Genomic DNA, 17,011 nt, shown 5'->3' on the forward strand with positions numbered 1-17,011 from the left:
GTAGGCTGAGGCCGGAGGATTGAAAGTTTAAAGCCTGCCTCAGCAACAACAAGGTGCTAAGCAACTCAGTAAGATCCTGTCTCCAAAAAAAAATACAAAAATAGGATTGGGGATGTGTGGCTCAGTGTTCAAGTGTCCCTGAGTTCAATCCTTGGTACCAAAAACAATAAAATAAAAATTGCCAGTGCTTCCTTAAATAATAGTTAAATATCATTTAGTTTTATGTGAATTCTATTTTGCATTTAAATTACTCTGCTTGTTTTCTGAAATTTTTCTAAAGAATTTAAATAGTAATCTAAAGTTTGTCTTACATATTTCTTTTAAAATCATGTAAACATTTAATTAAAGTAAAAATATAATATAGAACACTACTGCTTTTGGTTAATCACTCAACATATTAATACTAGAAAATACACGTCAGAGGCATGGATAAGTGGTTTGCAAGTAATATATTGGCTTATTTGCACCAAAGTATTGACAACTGTCCTCTTTTCATTCTTTTATTCACAGGCTCAGTAGATGAAGGCGTTACTGAGGGGTTGCCTACACTTCAAAGCACTTCTAGCACTAATGCTCATGCGGATGATGATGATCGGTTAGTTCTAATGTAATATGTGGTTTTCTTGTAAGGGTTGTGCTTACAACTCTAAATGTTTTATCTCAAAAGAGTATAAGAAATTTATCAGGACCTCGTGTATATTTTTCAGAGTAATGAGGTAGCATCATCACATTAGACTGCCTATAAAAGTTATAGATTTTTATTTTTGTTTTTCTGGCATTTCCAAAATTATCTAGTCCATTGCTTTAAATAGCATCTATATCAGAGGTTAGCAAACTATGTACCACAGGACAGTTCCAGCCTGCCATCTTTATTCTATAAATTAACTATTAGAGGAATATAACCACATTATTTCTTATATATCATTGGTGGGTGGCAGAGTTAAGTGATTGGAACAGAGATCATATGGTATGCAAAGCCAAAATATTTACTATCTGGCCTGCTACAAAAACGGTACCAGTTCTGATCTGTATACCCTGGTTCCCAAGTCACTGTCTTCACTTTACCCTTCCTACTTATACATAGACATATAAGGGGGATTTCATACATAACACCAAGACAGAACTATTGATTTCTACTTCCTATCTAAGTCCTCTTTCTTCTTTCTTTCATTTTTATCCCCCATTTTTTTAAACACAATCTCAAAATTACTCATGATTTTTGCTTCCCTCTCCACTTTCTCTCTTATACTTAATCCTTACATTCTGTCAACTGTACCTCCAAAATATATCCCCAAGCCCCAGTCTATTTTTCCTCTCTATGCCATAACCACCCTAGTTTAAGTCATCACCATCTTCTGCCTCATCTGCTACAGTAGCTTTCAAACTTGCCCCTGATTTCATTATTCCACAACTTTATTTTCCATGTGGTAGCCAAAATCATCATCATCTTTTTTTTTTTTTAATCAGATTAGGTTGTGTTGCAAGCTGTGGATACTTGCTATTCTTCATTCATATTTAAAACCTAAAATTGCTTGCTCATTTTTGTATTTTGTTGTTTTGTGGTACTAGAAGGGAACCTAGGGCCTTGCACTTGCTGAGCAAGCTTTCCGTAACTGAGCTGTACTCTACAGCCCACTATGCCTTTTAAAACAACTGTGTGATACAGCTTTTGCCTGCTCCAATGAAATCATTCTCCCTCTTGTATACTACATTCTAGCCACATTGCCCTTTCAGTTCTTGAAATACCTCATATTTGTTCCTTCCTGCCTCTGGGCATTTTTGCCTCTCTATGTCCTTTACCTGAAATGCTTTCTTTTCTATTTCTATTCATGTTGTTGGCTCCTTCTGGGCCTTCAGATCACTGTCTCAGTGTTGGTTATCAAAGAGGCCTTTCCTGATAAACAGTCTAAACCAGCACCCCATCACTATTAGATCTTCATACTTTTATTCTCTGCTTTGATCATTTTCTTGATTATTGTTTGCCTCTCACCACTGAATATATATACCCCACTGAATGATTAAATTCCTCCTCATAGAGATTTCAGGACAATCTTAAAAATTATATTTGATGAAAAATTCAAAGGATTCAAAGAACCCAGTAAGGATTATTGTTCTTGGATAGCTAAATCCGGCTGAGATTATCAACCAGAATCATTTGCATGAAGTAATAAAAAGATAAGTAAGCAGAAGTATGCCCAGATTCCGTAATTTCAAATATTACTCAGTTCTTCTGTTGTTTATTAAATATGGTACTGAATGATAGGCATATGGAGTTGAAATGCATAGCCATTTCCCTCAAGGAGCTCCATCCATTTTCAGAGAAAAAGAGAGGTTGAAGGATAGACAAGTAAACAAGTCATCATTAAATCATCTGCAGAGAGTTGGGTTGCTTTGCCTAGGATGATATCCAGCTAAGCTACTGATAAAGAAAGCTTCAAGGAAGAGGATGTGACAGCTCAGCAACATTTTATTTATTTATTTATTTTTACTTTTATAGTTGTAGATGGATAGCATTTTTTATTTTATTTGTTTTTATGTGGTGCTGAGGATTGAACCCAGCGCCTCACACGTGCTAAGCAATCACTCTGCCACTGAGCTGCAGCCCCAGCCCCCTCAGCTACATTTTATAAAATGATTAGGCAGTATCTAGACAAATAAGGTTAGAGAAGGGATTAAATGTCTAAAAGCACAGAATTGGCAGAGATTATGGAACAGTGGAGGGATCATTTGGTATAGGATATATTTAGAGAGTATGACAAGAAATGAGGCTGAAAAGGTAGACAGAAATCAGATATAAGGAGTATTGTATGCTTTTTAAAGGGGTTGAGACTGTATTGTGAAGATAAGTTTTTGCAGGCTTTTAAAGGAAGACTGACTTAGTCAGAGTTCTGTGATTCCATGAGAAGGGAGTGTGGTGCTAAACAAAGTTATTAATTCAAGTTTGTATGGAGGAAGCCTAAATTAAAGTAGTAGCAAAAGGGGACTAGAGAGATTAATGATATCTAAGATAAAATAGTCTATGATAGGTTTTGTAGTTATATGTCCATGCTCAATTTAAGATGCTACATATTCTGGTAACATTGTTTTTCATATTGTTCTAGGTGAAACTCCTAACAGTCAAACTGTTTTCTAAGAAGTCTTTAAGTGTTTCTTCTTTTGTTCTTTTAAAGTTGACCTGCAGAAATGTTTTTTCAACTTAAAAATCAGAGCCTGGTTGCCTTTTTCGGTTTATTTTTTTAGATTGGAAAGTGTTCAATATCCCTACCAACTCTACATTGCTCCTTCCACCAGCAGTACAGAACGACCAAGTCCAAATGGTCCAGACAGACCTTTTCAATGTCCAACCTGTGGGGTGCGATTCACCCGTATTCAGAACCTAAAACAGCACATGCTCATCCACTCAGGTAATGCCATTTTCCCTGTTGGTTCATGAGTGAGTGTTCTAAAACATTTTATTTTTGAATCCTAATTAAAATAGAAAACAGGTGCTTTTGAGTAAAGAAAAAAGGGAAAAACTCTGGAAGTCAAATGAGAACAGATTAGCTTAGATTCATTGCTGAAATGGTGCATTGTCAGGAAACTATTTGTCTAATGCATTTCTGACAGGTATTACATATTCTGATTCAATATTCAGTGTGTAATATGTATATTAAAAGATACTGGGGAAAATAATAAAAAATATTGGGTCTATTTGGTATGTTTACATATGTAAGATAGAGAATTGCACAGATGGCAAAGCAAATGGGTTTATAAGAGTGTATATGTATTTTTTTATCATTCTTAGGTTAACTACTGTAAATTTGAAAATACAAAAAAATGCTTCAAAAGATTTAATATTTAATTATTAATATAATTTTGTTATGTAATCCTCATCTCTCTGCTCTGATTAGTATAGCTATATTTTTATAGTATAAGATTTTAGGTAAATGGTAGATCCGGTTTTGATGAAGTTTTGTGACCACATAAATTTACCAGGATTCTTATGGGTAAAACACTGCCCTCTGATGGACAAGAGATTTTTGCTGCTGTTTTCAGCTATGTTAGTACCTCACTTCTCATTCTGTAGATAGATCTTAAAAGTTCCTATCCTAATGCCAGTTCTCTGAGACATTGTTAAATCCATGATTGTGTTTTATAAGATGTTTTAGTTTGTTTTTCTTTCTCCATAAAACTGTGATAATGAATTTAAGGAAACAATCTTTTATAATTCAACATTTTTTATCAATAGCATAATAAATACTCAAAAAGCCATTTCATCAAATGATGGTTCTGTTGTGATCATGACATACAGTAATGCTAGAATTTTCCTTTTTTCTTCTCATTTCTGTCTGAGATGCGGGGGGACATTTTCAGTTTAAGTCTCTTTAGTGAAATGAATATGTTCTTTGGTGGAAAATTTGGTTCTATCTAAATTCTAAGTAGTTAAAATGTGTTTTGAGGTCTGTAAATGAAATGATTTAGAAGATTATTCAGAGATCAATTTCAGTATACATTACCTAATTTGCCCTCTTCCATTCTTATTTTTAAGCACTAATGACTTCAAATACTCTGCACCTTTTCTGCATAACTGAATTAGAATGTTTTTTTTCTAATAACATTTGTCTTTAATTTAAATTATATCTACAAAATTATAGTTCAGAAATTTGTGAGGTATTTGACCTTTTCAGTTCATTTTGTTCTCAGATGTTATTTTGATTTGCTTTATTTTCTAGGAATTAAACCATTTCAGTGTGACCGCTGTGGGAAAAAGTTCACCAGGGCTTACTCGCTAAAGATGCATCGCCTAAAGCATGAAGGTAAACGCTGTTTCCGGTGCCAGATATGTAGTGCTACTTTCACTTCCTTCGGGGAATATAAACACCATATGAGGGTTTCCCGGCACATTATCCGCAAGCCTCGGATTTACGAGTGCAAAACATGTGGCGCCATGTTCACCAACTCTGGAAATTTAATCGTGCACCTGAGGAGTCTGAACCATGAAGCATCAGAGCTAGCAAACTACTTCCAGAGCAGGTGAGGTGCACAACGAAAATCCAACCAGGAAAACTGCTTTCTAAACTCTCTTTTCCTGCTTTTAGGGCAGCCTGTTGTGTTATTTTAAATCAGGTTGCCAACTAATCAGTCACATTCATTTTAAATTCCCAGGATCCATACTTTGATCTCCTGATCTGATAAAATTTTTGCTGGATCTCCTAAATATATAAAATTATTAATATTTTATAGTTGGTATTATAAGTATATTCCTAAACAATAAAAGTTATATTTTTATATATATATATATATACACACACACACACACACACACAAACACACACAAACACACTTATATATTCCTACAGATGTAGATTACTTATCCTCTTGATTTTTTTTTTTTTTTTTAAGTATGAAATTAAAGTACTTTTGTAGTGGATCTGGAATAGATCTTAGAAAATATACCATGTCAGGTGATACTTAGTAATATTACATTACTTCAGACTCTGGATAGTAGTAAAATTCTTACCCACTTCCCTTTTTTTAATCCTAAGTAAAGGAATGTTCATTTACCAATAAGAAGGAAACTTTGATGGCAATTATAATGGATATGATTGTTTAGATCCAATGAAGTCTCTCTTATTTTCTTTCAGTTTAGAGCTCCAGCTTTTAATAATAATAATTTATAATAGAGTGACCTTTTTGATTTATAGGGTATCCAAGGAAATCAGGTTCTAGTCCTAGCTCTGCCACTAATTGTGTTGATTGAGCATGTCACTTTACAGATGAAGAACTTGAAACTTAGCAAAAGATAAAATGTAAGCTGTAAACAGAATGGTTTCTAAAGCCTTCTCTAGAAATAAAATTCTATTTGTGTGTTTTTTTAATACTTTATAAGAATTGTACCTCTGTAGGAATCCTTAGTTTCTCATATAAATCTATTTAAAATTACTTGTTTTTAAAACCTTATTTTTCAATAGATTCCAAACTATTTCTGCATAGATTTTGTTTTTCCCCTTCAAACTAGATACTGATTTTGTTTAATCATTTCTAATTCTAAATGTGATTGTCATATCACAACCTATATTACACATACCATATTAAACAGTCATTCTGAAATAAAATAGTGTTGGAGCTAACCACTCCTCTGTTTGTATCTCCCCTGTGTCCTCCACTCATCTTGTCTAATCCTGAAGACATTTTAGAAACTAAAATACAGAACATTTGAAATTGCTTTGAAAATGACCAGATTTTTATTTTGCTACTAATATTGAACAATGAGATTATAAAATGGCCATATCAAAAGTATTACTTATTGACAGTCCTGGTATATTGAACTTTTTTAGTTTCAATAATGAAGAGTTACATATAGCATCTAAGATAATAATTACTTCACAGTGTTTATTCTTTAACTACCAAAAAGTGAGTATAATAGAAAATACAGAAAAGTATAAAGAAATTTTAAAATCTTTTGTCTCTTCTGGGGAAAATTTATACTTTTGATTAAATTTCATTATACTTTACTGTATATATTTCCTGTGGAAATTAATAATTAAATAACTTTTGGGGACTGACCTGTAACCAGTCACAGGTATTTATTTCCAAATTCTGATTCCACAGTAATTTGTTACCATTTTCAAATCTAATAGCAAGATAAATTGTTTCTCTATATAGTAGATTATGTGTAAGGTCACTTATGCATAAGAACTTAGTTTATTAACTAACTTGTATCCAGTTAGCAATACAAGGATGGTTTTATATACTTCTCAGTGTAATCCAAGAAAAGTTAAGCATTTAAGTTACTCAAATAATCTTTGCTTAAGCTAAGGTCTTCTCTAGAAGGAGGTACTTATATTTGTTGTTATACAGACACTCCTCTACATAGAACAAGAAAGGCTGTGTTAGGTGTCCAAAGGGTCACTGAAGTATCATTAATCTTATATATTGTTGGTAGGGAGAGTTGATGCACTTTGGTTCTACTGATGACCTTGGTTCATATTCAGGAAAATTTATAAGTTGAGAGTTCCTGAGATTTAACCTTCATTGAAGAATTAGTGAAATGAAAAGTCCCTATCTTGTTTTACATATTACATCCTTTAATTGTAGCTTATCTATTACTGGTTTGAAAATTAACTCTGTATTTCATCCTTTGCCTCTTATCTAGTGATTTCCTAGTACCGGACTACTTAAACCAGGAGCAAGAAGAGACCCTTGTTCAGTATGATCTTGGAGAACACGGTTTTGAAAGCAACTCCTCTGTTCAAATGCCTGTAATTTCACAGGTCTCCTCGACCCAGAATTGTGAAAGCACTTTTCCCTTGGGGTCTCTTGGTGGGCTGGCAGAAAAAGAGGAAGAAATGCCAGAGCAGCCAAAGACCAGTGCTTGTACTGAGGCTACCAGAGATGACCCCCCAAAATCAGAGCTGTCTTCTATAACTATTGAGTAATTTTGTGATTTGGCTTCATTTTTGGTTTTTGGAAAGTGCCTGTGCTTGGTCTTGTACATTTAAAGTTAATTTAATTTTTTAAACAAGAAAGGGTTTGGGAAAGAACTTCCCTTTTCACTTTGTAAGCCCTTTGACTAATGTTTTATTTTTCATAACTAAGAGAAAGATTGCTTCTGTAAGTACACAGCAACATGATGTGGAAACATAATAGGAACTATGATACTTAAGGAAAACCAGTTGACTTAAACTATATACCAGTTTTTTCTTCCATTGTTAAAAGTAGGCTGACAACGGATCATTAGGTAAAGAAGAAATCAGATGACTGTTGATCCTTCTGAGATGAAAGGGTACTTGAGTAATTATTAAACAGAATTTGACAAATGGCTCAAGTAGATGTTTGCTCCTATACACAGGAAGTTGTAAAGCCTATTGTTTTGGAAATATTTATGGTAAGCCTTCTTAAAAATTATTAAGGTAAATACTTTTGAAATCCAGCATACTTTTTTTTTAAGCTTTGTCATTTCTATTATGATTTTTCATGGTGAAAATTTGGTATTAGGTAGGCATTCTCTGTACCTTTATAGTACCACTCCAAAGGTAAAGAACCATGATTAAGAAAAGTCAGGCTATCAGGAATGTAGAATGAAGCATGTAAATCCCTGCTTCATAGAAACTATTTTAATACTGCTTTTCTAACTAAAATTGATGTTTACCTGGTTTTCGAATGTTAATGCACTGCTAACTAGGTCATTGCCCCAATCAATTTTCCCTTTGCCCCATCATCAATACTTTCTCTTGCATATACTGGTATGCTACCATATAAAGGAAAAATATTGAAGATATTCTATGTTTTATATATAGGTTTATGTATTGGTGGGGATGTTTTTACTGTGCTGTTTTGGACAAAATAAAGAATTCTGTGTTGAGGCTACGTTCTTAACCCAACTAAGAGTGTTTACAAAGCCCTATATGAAAGTGATATATGCTACTTGTTCCAATATTTTTAGACATTGCCAAGTTTATTAAGAGCAATTATTATAGTTTTTACACAATGTAAGCAATAATGTAAAAGATGAGAAGAGGCTATAAAATAATGACGTATGACTCATAAATTGGGGAGAGGGGGATTAAATCTTAACAAAAAACTAAAAACCCTAAATAATGAATATCATCTTTTTTGCTGCTAAAAAGTGAAATTTATATAATGCTCTAGGCTGAGGTATACTTTTCATCTGATGCCATTAAAGTATCTCTGACTGATCTGAAATGGGTCCATGCCTAAAGAACTTTTGTGTAGCTTTTTTTCTATATGTAAAATGTCCAAAGTTTAATATGAAAGCACCTGGTTGAATTAGGAAAAAAGAAACAAATTACAGTCAGGACTTTGGGGGGTTTGGGGTTTTTTTTGGAGGGTGCAGAGTACTGGTGATTGAATGCTAAGCACATGCTCTACCACTGAGCTGAACCCTCTAGCCCTCATTTCTAGTTTTCTACCTTACTTATGAACCTGGCTTTTACCCATTTGCACACAAACACAGGTGTATCACCTTCATGAAATCAGCATATATAGGTTATAATGGGCTTCCACCATTTATGTTTCTACTCTGATAGATCTGAATTACTTTCCACACAGACTGTGATACTTATATGATAGTGCTGTGTCTCAACTAGAAAGGTCAACAGCTTTTAATGTCATTGAAAACTGCCTGCCAATAAATAATCTTAAAATTAATCTCAGAATCCTACATAAGTAAAATTATGACCAGGAATCATAATAAAAAGAAAAGGAGGGAAGTAAGAATTAAGAAATTTGTCGATTTATTGATTGAAAATATTGTAGCACATCCCCTATCCTGAAAATCCTACATAAAAGAGCCCTGCGCCAAACTGGGAGCTCCAAGGTATTCTTTTTGGGTTTGTTTGTGTTTTGTTGTTGTTGTTGTTGTTGATAGACCTTTATTTGTTTATATGCAGTGCTGAGACTCAAATCCAGCACCTCACACATGCCAGGCAGATGCGCTACCACTGAGCTAGAGCCCCAGCCCTCCAAGGTATTCTTACTGTGCTCACAGTAAAGAATTATCATTACTAAGGATTCTTTCCCAGATGGAAATTTTAAATTTTCATTGTCTCATTACAAATAGTATATATTTCAAAGTTTTACTGAAATTTGAATATACTGTGTGAAAACATCTGGTTAATTATTTATTGCCCAAATCTTACCAATACAGGTAACTGCTTATTATTTAACAAAGTGATAACAAAGGTCTTTTTCTACTTCAGTAAGGCTCTACTTTTTTCTTGATACATGGTTTAAGAATGTTTCATTTATGAATCTGTTTTAGAAAACAGAGCTGCAAAGGATGATTATATATGTAGTAGTATTTAGATTTATTTAAAATTTATTTTAAGAGAGGAATGTCTGAATATACAGTTTTTATGAGAACTTATGGAAACTATTGCAAAGAGATGAAAGCCAGTTATATTGTCTCATCCATAGAAATTACCAGCATAACAAAACATAAAATATTATAGTTTAGAATATGTAAGCATAGGTGTCTTTCTCAAGGCTAAAGAGGGTAACTTTGTGATATTTAAGGGCTTAAATTTTAGAGTGCAAGATAATTTGCCTTTTTAAAACCAAGCATTTTATACAAGATAAGCTTTTATTTTCAATTTTTTAACTACCAAATAGATGTGATACACTTAGAAGTAAAGAAAGATATTCATGATAAAGGATATAGTAGCTCCTACATTCATTCTTCTCATTTCTGAAGGTAATAGTCAACATCTAGCATGTCAGAAATTCTAATTCAGAAACAACTTATACAGATTTGGGGGTTTGTTTTGTTTTTGTTTTTATTTTTGCATTTTTAAATTTTCTACAAATGGGTACAGATGGAAGTTAACATCCACAATTTTTAACATGGATTTTTCTTAAAATTTGCAATTTCACTGAAAAAAAACATATACTAAAATGTTTAACCTCATTCATTCTTTTTTTTTTTTTTTTTCATTCAACAACCATTCTGGTTTACAGTAATTAGGTTTCATGTTATAACACATGCCCTTTGGTTTTAAAAACAAACCAAAAAAAAAAAAAAACAAAACCTTTCATTTTGTTAAAATATTTTACCAAATGGAATGAGCTAGTCCACATATCTGTTGTATTTAAATCAGTGGTAACACAGTTACCCTCTTACTACTGAGCCAGACTCTCCCAGTCTACACATGGTTCCCTGAGAACCTTTAGAAGCTATATTAAATATTTCAGTCTTTTCTCTCTCCTTATTTTATTCTCTTATCTTAGTCTAAATAGAGGCCAGTTATCTAATTTAGTGACTTTTACTTAGAAGATTCTCAAATTGTGTTTTAGACTATTTTTTAGTTTTATAGTCCCTGAAAAATACATTACGATATGATGTAATGGCAATTCTATACTAGTATACCACAGAGAGAAAATTACTATCACCTGATGAATGAACAATCCTAAAAATTTTTATATTTTTAACTGAAAGGAGTTTGAAATAAAGTTCACATTTGGAAGGAACAAACCCCAACTTGCTAAAAGGAAATAAATGTGGTTTTTGCTGTAAATTATTGACATAAGATGCCTTATTTATAATATATTTAGATTTTAAAAGTTATTGGGAAGAGACTATGTAGAAACCAGATTTTCTTTTCTGAAGCAGTACAAAACAGTGAAGCTGTTATGAACATGTCTGAGGAATATTTATAGATAAGCATATTCTTGGGCTTAAGATTGTCAAATTTAAGTTGTATTTTGTTTATACCCATTTTTATCTTTGTGTCATTTTTTTCTTGATAGAATGTGATGATATAGGGTGTTTTTATTTGAAAAGTCCTCAGCAAGACAAATTAGCCAAAAACGATAAAACAATGAATTGAAATTGAACCAGTCCTCAGCTTTGGCTAAGGAATGCTTTATTGACCTTAGATTACAGATATGTTGAGATTCTTGTTATTGTATTTATGGGGAATTAAACCCTACGTCAGGTAGGGAATGAAGACAATACCAATTACATCAAGAATCATGGTCTTATTTTTATCATAGAAAATTAGTTCTGTGTTTTTAAAAATAGTCTCTGCAATGATTTCAGACAATGTTATTGGAATCTGTGTTTGGCAGTATCTGAAAAAATGAGACTGCTTTAAAGTGTTTGTGCTACTTTGAGCTCCCTCTCTACAGGACCCAGACCAATTCCAGCTAATACCAAGGTTCCTGTGTACATAGTAGTTTACAAAGAACTTAAAGAGTTCAAACCATGAATTGAAAACAAAAACTTTTTTAAAAAAATAAAAACTTTAAATTTTTTTATTTTAGTTTAAAAGTGCCTGGTTTATAAAATCAAATTCTTTATTTCCTTTCTCTCTTAAATGGACTAAGTTTGTTGATCAGGCTGAAAGCCTTGGGCTCAGCTGTGATGATTTGATACAGTTGCTGCTTAATTATTTGAGGAGCTAGTGTCATGACTTTTATTAAACTGTTCTTGTTTTCCAAATACTAGCCTAATCATACCCAGATTTTATTCAGTAAAACATGTTGAAAATCATCTTATAAATGAAAGCTTAGGTTATGAAAGTCCATCACCTGCAAAAGGACAAATCTTTCCTACTCCAAGAGAAGCCTGTCATCTCCAGATACATGTCGAGTCCTTGATATTATTGACTTGTGCAGATCTTAGAAATACCTGCTTTCCAGAGGGAACCTTTCCTATGATTATGTTATGAGTGTGTTCTCTAGATTTCTTTTTGTTTGAAGTATCAATTTAATTTTCAAGTTGACAGATGCTATGTAAAGTCTCTCATACTGAGAGTAGTCCACTAAATTTTTGAAAGTTGCACTACTTTTCATCTTTCAAGTACCTGAAATGAATGACATCAGGTATTTGGAAGGAGTAAGATCATTAACCTATTCATTATCTTCCTTGTACCAAGTGATGGCTTCTAATTCTTCTACTTCAAGATATATTTTAGGAAAACAACCACCCCTGGTAGAGTAAAATTTGATTTTGATTCAAGTTCCCAATAATATATAACTTTTCTGTTGTTACTGGTGCCTCGTGTGGCATCAGATAGAGATTGCCTGCCTCTTTGTAGGGCACCCTTGTGGCACCTTATGTCTGACTTGGAGGATAGTATATGGCTTCTTTGTGCCACTACTGTCTTTTCAAAAGCCATTTTATAAAAATCCTAGGTAGCCTATTTTAATATTTAAATATATATATTTGTGAAAGATACTTTTAGAACAGACTTTTTTTTTTTTTTTTTACTTTAAAATTCTAGTATTCCCCTTTTTAAGAGTAAATTTAAGCTTTTCCAGGATTAGGAAGTGTCTTTTTTCAGAGCAGCATAAGAGAAAGTTTGTGGTAACAGGCCAGGAGTCAGTGACAAAAGAAATTCATAAGGGGGACAGATTTAAAGGGGGGAAGTTGCTTTGCTGTTACAGAAATGGATTTTTAAATAAAACTGTGTTTTTATTTGTGTGATTTCATATTTGCTGCTATAGTAGCTCAATATATTACAGGGCCAACAAATAAACCTGGCTTCATTTAAAAACTGGAGTCCTTTCTAATGCAAGCAGCCTAGGAAGAGACTGTATCACAGTCTTCCAGAGGGTGACTGCTCTGTGTAACTGATGCATGCTTTAATATTTGTCTATAACTCAGCAGCAAGGAAGTCTTGGGGAAACTTTTTACCCTGCTGTCTATAACATGATTCTTTTGGGGGCACTGGCATCTTGTGAAACCCTCAAGGAAGGGTAATGCTGGGGAGAAAATGTGAGTTAATTACATAGATGGTGTCTTTATGTCCTCCACTCCTCTCCTAGGACCAGTACAACTCTTCAACTGTGCCAGTCCTTGATTCACCAGCTTGTATCCAGTTGTCATCTCATTCAAGTATGGCTTTACTTGGTGACAGTGGCCATAGCTAAGTTACTTGGCATGTTTGACTTTTGACAATAACAAAAATGGTTTTGGATTTTATTTCATTTCCTAAAAATGTATACAATGTCAGAGCTTCACATTTTATATACTAGTATCCGGCTATTAGTATTTTACAGGAACCATAGTTCTTGGTGACTACATATATATATATATATATATTTTTTTGTGACTTTTGTAAACTAAGTGCCGTTTAAACGTTACAATCATTTTTAGAGTTATTGTAATCAATGTGAATATCATGGTTTTTCAAATCTGTTCTGAGCCTATAGTGTTTGCTTTGTGAACATATGTGTATTGTATATATCCTGTATAGTTATATTGTACTGAAATATTAGCTTGTTTGATATAAGGAAAGTATGTATTGAGTACCTTTTTGCTAGCCTGATTGTTTAATCTTTTTTTAAAAAGGTTTAAACTTAAAAAAAAAAAAAATCTTCAAACTGGCCTTTATTACATGGTCACAAACAAAGTTGCAGTTAGAAAGGATGGACAGGGAAAAAAACAGTTTTGAGTGTCTTTGCATAGAAATATGAGAGTAAGATTTGTTTTTGTTTTTGTTTTTTTCTCATTAAAATATCTTATTAATGCTTTATGGAATAAGACTTCCTGCTGTTGTTATTTATTATTGGCTGGAAGGAAGAATTGGCAGTTTTATTTAAGGTCAAGTGGATGAGGGAAATCAACAATATTCACTGCCTAATATCCAGTGTGTGTGTGTGTGTGTGTGTGTGTGTAGACTATAGAGAATATTGGACAATATGCATCAGTTTCCTGGTCAAGTAAGAAAAGAGCTATAAGTGCAGATTTTTCACAACACCAAACCCAAGATTGGGAGGGGCTATCAAGGACACTGGTTAGAGGAAGTCATCAGGTCCTGGAGCTTTGAACCGGCTTCCTGTGAAAAGCTATTTAATGAATGATGGATTGCCTCTTATAGACATTGCTCTGAGTTTTTCTGAAATATTTCATACTTAATAATGACTAGAGACCTATTGTCATTTCAGTGATAAGTTAAACAGGGATGTATAGGTACATAGCAAGGAAAGCAGTCCCATAACTTAGGTAAGTAGCCTATGAGAGCCAAAAGGAAGGGCTTTCTTTTTAACTTTTTTAGTTATAGATGGACACAATACCTTTATTTTTTATTTTATGAAGTGCTGAGGATCGAGTCCAGTGCCTCACACATGTTAGCCTCTACCACTGAGCTACACCCTCAGCCCAGGAAGGGCTTTCTAACTAGATTTATGTTGAGTTTTTTATAATACTGACAGTAACAGGCAAATAATTTTTTGTTCATTTTTTAGGTGTCTCGGATGGTCCTCACACGTGCTTAACAGATGTTCTACTACTGAGCCACATCCCCAATTCTTTTATTGACTTCAAGCAACCAGGAGCATTTTAGTTAAAGTTCAGAGAAGAGGGTAAATTTTAAGGAATGCTCTCTTTCATTCAGTGAGTGTATTGAGTGTTTTTAACAAGTTTATCAGACCATTCAAGGTCAGCAAACTATTTGTTCTTCAGTAGCTTGAGCCACAGAGGATAGTGTAGAATGTAGAATTTAAAATAATTTTATTCTTGTGGTGTGCATGTTCCTTTCTGTGAATAATAATAAAAGTAATAATCGAAGATGTGTATCTCAGTTGGTAGACTAGAAATTAATAATTGGAGTTTTTCTCTTTTGAACAGAAAAGTTTATTCTAAGTACTAAACTGACAAAGATAGGAATATTATAACTGTAAACACACCGAGAGTTTAAAGGAAGGGTAACTTGCACCAAATCCCAAACTATAATTTTTTTAAACATAAGTAAACTTTTATACAAGTGGGAAAGGTAAGGGCGTAGTCAATCTAGTAAGAAATTTAAGCAAACTATTGATTAAACACCCTTGTAGACAAAGATAAATTTGTTTTGTTGATGCTGCTGCCCTTCCCTTACATTCCAATTGGTTTACTTGAACTTTCCTACCAAAAATATTGGAATGTTTGTATCTACCCATTTTTTGGGTAGAACGGCAGAGGCTGTGAACACAGCATTAGAATCATTTTTCAGACCATCCGTGCATAAATACCCCACTTTTTTATCCATGCCTAGTTTTTCCCACAATTAACATTTTTCTATGCTTTTAACTGGAAGTCATTTAGTGAGTCCCATTTATCAGAGAATCTGAGAAATTTTAGGCTTAGTACCTAACACACACACACACACCCTTAGGATAAGGCTGCCTCAATTTTGAATTGCCTCTGGTGGGTTTTGCCATCTAAAGACCCTCTGTTGGGAAAACTGCTTTAGAACATAACAAGAAAAGGTCACAACCAAATAAAATCCCCAGAATTCATTTTAAATTAGGGGCTGAGGCAGAAAATGTTCTGTTTAGCAATCCAAACAGCAGTACACACTATATAGTAGGACCTGTGTCTACAGGAGCAGAGCTCTTTGTTAAATCTACTTCCAAGTTAGTGGAAAAGCCTTGTTAGGTTTTACAGTTTATAAAGCAATTTGGTCTTCAGAAACCCAATGAAATAAGCTGAAAAAGTAATAAATTTAGTATGATCTACGAAGAGAGTCAGTGCCCTTTCTATCCATTTTGAGAGATTATAGGCAGGGCTGGCATCTCAGAAGTGTTGAGCAGAATCTGCATCTGGGTGGACTTCGCTCCCTCCCAAACACAGGGATTTGGAAAAGAAGCCAGGAACATTTTTGCCCTGCCAGTTCTAACATTATAGTTCTTTTGGAGCACTGGCATTTTGTGAAACAAGGCCTTGAGGGAGGGAAATGTGAATTAAATTATGCAGGTGGATGTTTTTATATCTTTTATGCCAGGATCCAGTGCTCTAAGAGGAGTGTTGTAAACTTTTTCTTACAGTGTGAAAACAATTGCTTATGACTCTTTGGTGGTACTGGGGATTGAACCTAAGGGTGCTCAACCGCTAACTATATCTCCAGTCCTTGTTATTTTTTATTTTGAGAAGGTCTCACTAAATTGCTGAAGCTGGCCTTGAATTTGTGACCCACTTGCCTGGGATTACAGTCATGTGCCACCATACTTGGCTGCTCATGACCCTTTTCTGAAGATGTGAATTGGTTGTTTTTTTCTTTTGTTGTTTGTTTGCTCCATGTATTCTTGCCTAGTTGGTATCTTTGCTGGGTTATCTTCCCCATCCCCATTCATAACATTTTCCATCATTTTTTTTCAACCTTATTGCTACAAACTTAATTCTAGCTCTTGCTTCTGGCCTAATAACCACAGCCTCCCAATTGCTAGTCCTTCTCCTAAGTTGGGTCCTCTTCCAGTTCATTTTTCACATTACTATTAAAATAATTCTAATCAGGCCATCCCCCTGCTTTGAATCTCCCACCTCCCTTTCCCTCAGAACCCCTTCCAAGTTTGTTTCCCCTGAACTTTCAAAAGAGCTCAGGCCTCACCCCTCTGAGAGCCCATCCCTTAGTCCTCATTTCCCACTCCCTCCTTCCATCAGTCTGGGACTGGGGGTCCTTCCTTTCCATTCCCATGACAAATTATATTTAACTCTGCCAGACCACTTCTCTGTCACACTGTCTTACAAATCTCCCTCATGGGTAGTTGTGAGAATTAATTATATATACAGTACTTACAACAGAACCTG

At 34.0% G+C, this 17,011-nt stretch overlaps 1 protein-coding gene across 8 annotated transcripts in view; it reads left to right on the forward strand.

The window, feature by feature from the left end:
• Zbtb44 (zinc finger and BTB domain containing 44) overlaps positions 1-13,987 on the forward strand; it is a 71,912-nt gene extending 57,925 nt beyond the window's left edge. For 5 of the 8 annotated variants that reach the window (XM_046432654.2, XM_046432655.2, XM_046432657.2 and 2 more), the window contains 4 exons: positions 511-595; positions 3,241-3,404; positions 4,713-5,013; positions 7,136-13,987. In XM_046432654.2, coding sequence (XP_046288610.1) covers positions 511-595; positions 3,241-3,404; positions 4,713-5,013; positions 7,136-7,418 — 833 coding nt within the window. In that variant the 3' untranslated portion in view covers positions 7,419-13,987. The remainder of the gene's footprint in view (positions 1-510; positions 596-3,240; positions 3,405-4,712; positions 5,014-7,135) is intronic. The other 3 variants (XM_046432659.2, XM_058575292.1, XM_046432660.2) reach the window with 3 other exon arrangements.
• The last annotated feature ends 3,024 nt before the right edge of the window (positions 13,988-17,011 follow it).

The sequence above is a fragment of the Marmota monax genome, unplaced genomic scaffold (genome assembly GCF_021218885.2).
Source record: "Marmota monax isolate L192 unplaced genomic scaffold, Marmota_monax_Labrador192_F-V1.1 WCK01_AAM20220418_F8-fsc00062, whole genome shotgun sequence".
Lineage (NCBI taxonomy): Eukaryota > Metazoa > Chordata > Mammalia > Rodentia > Sciuridae > Marmota > Marmota monax.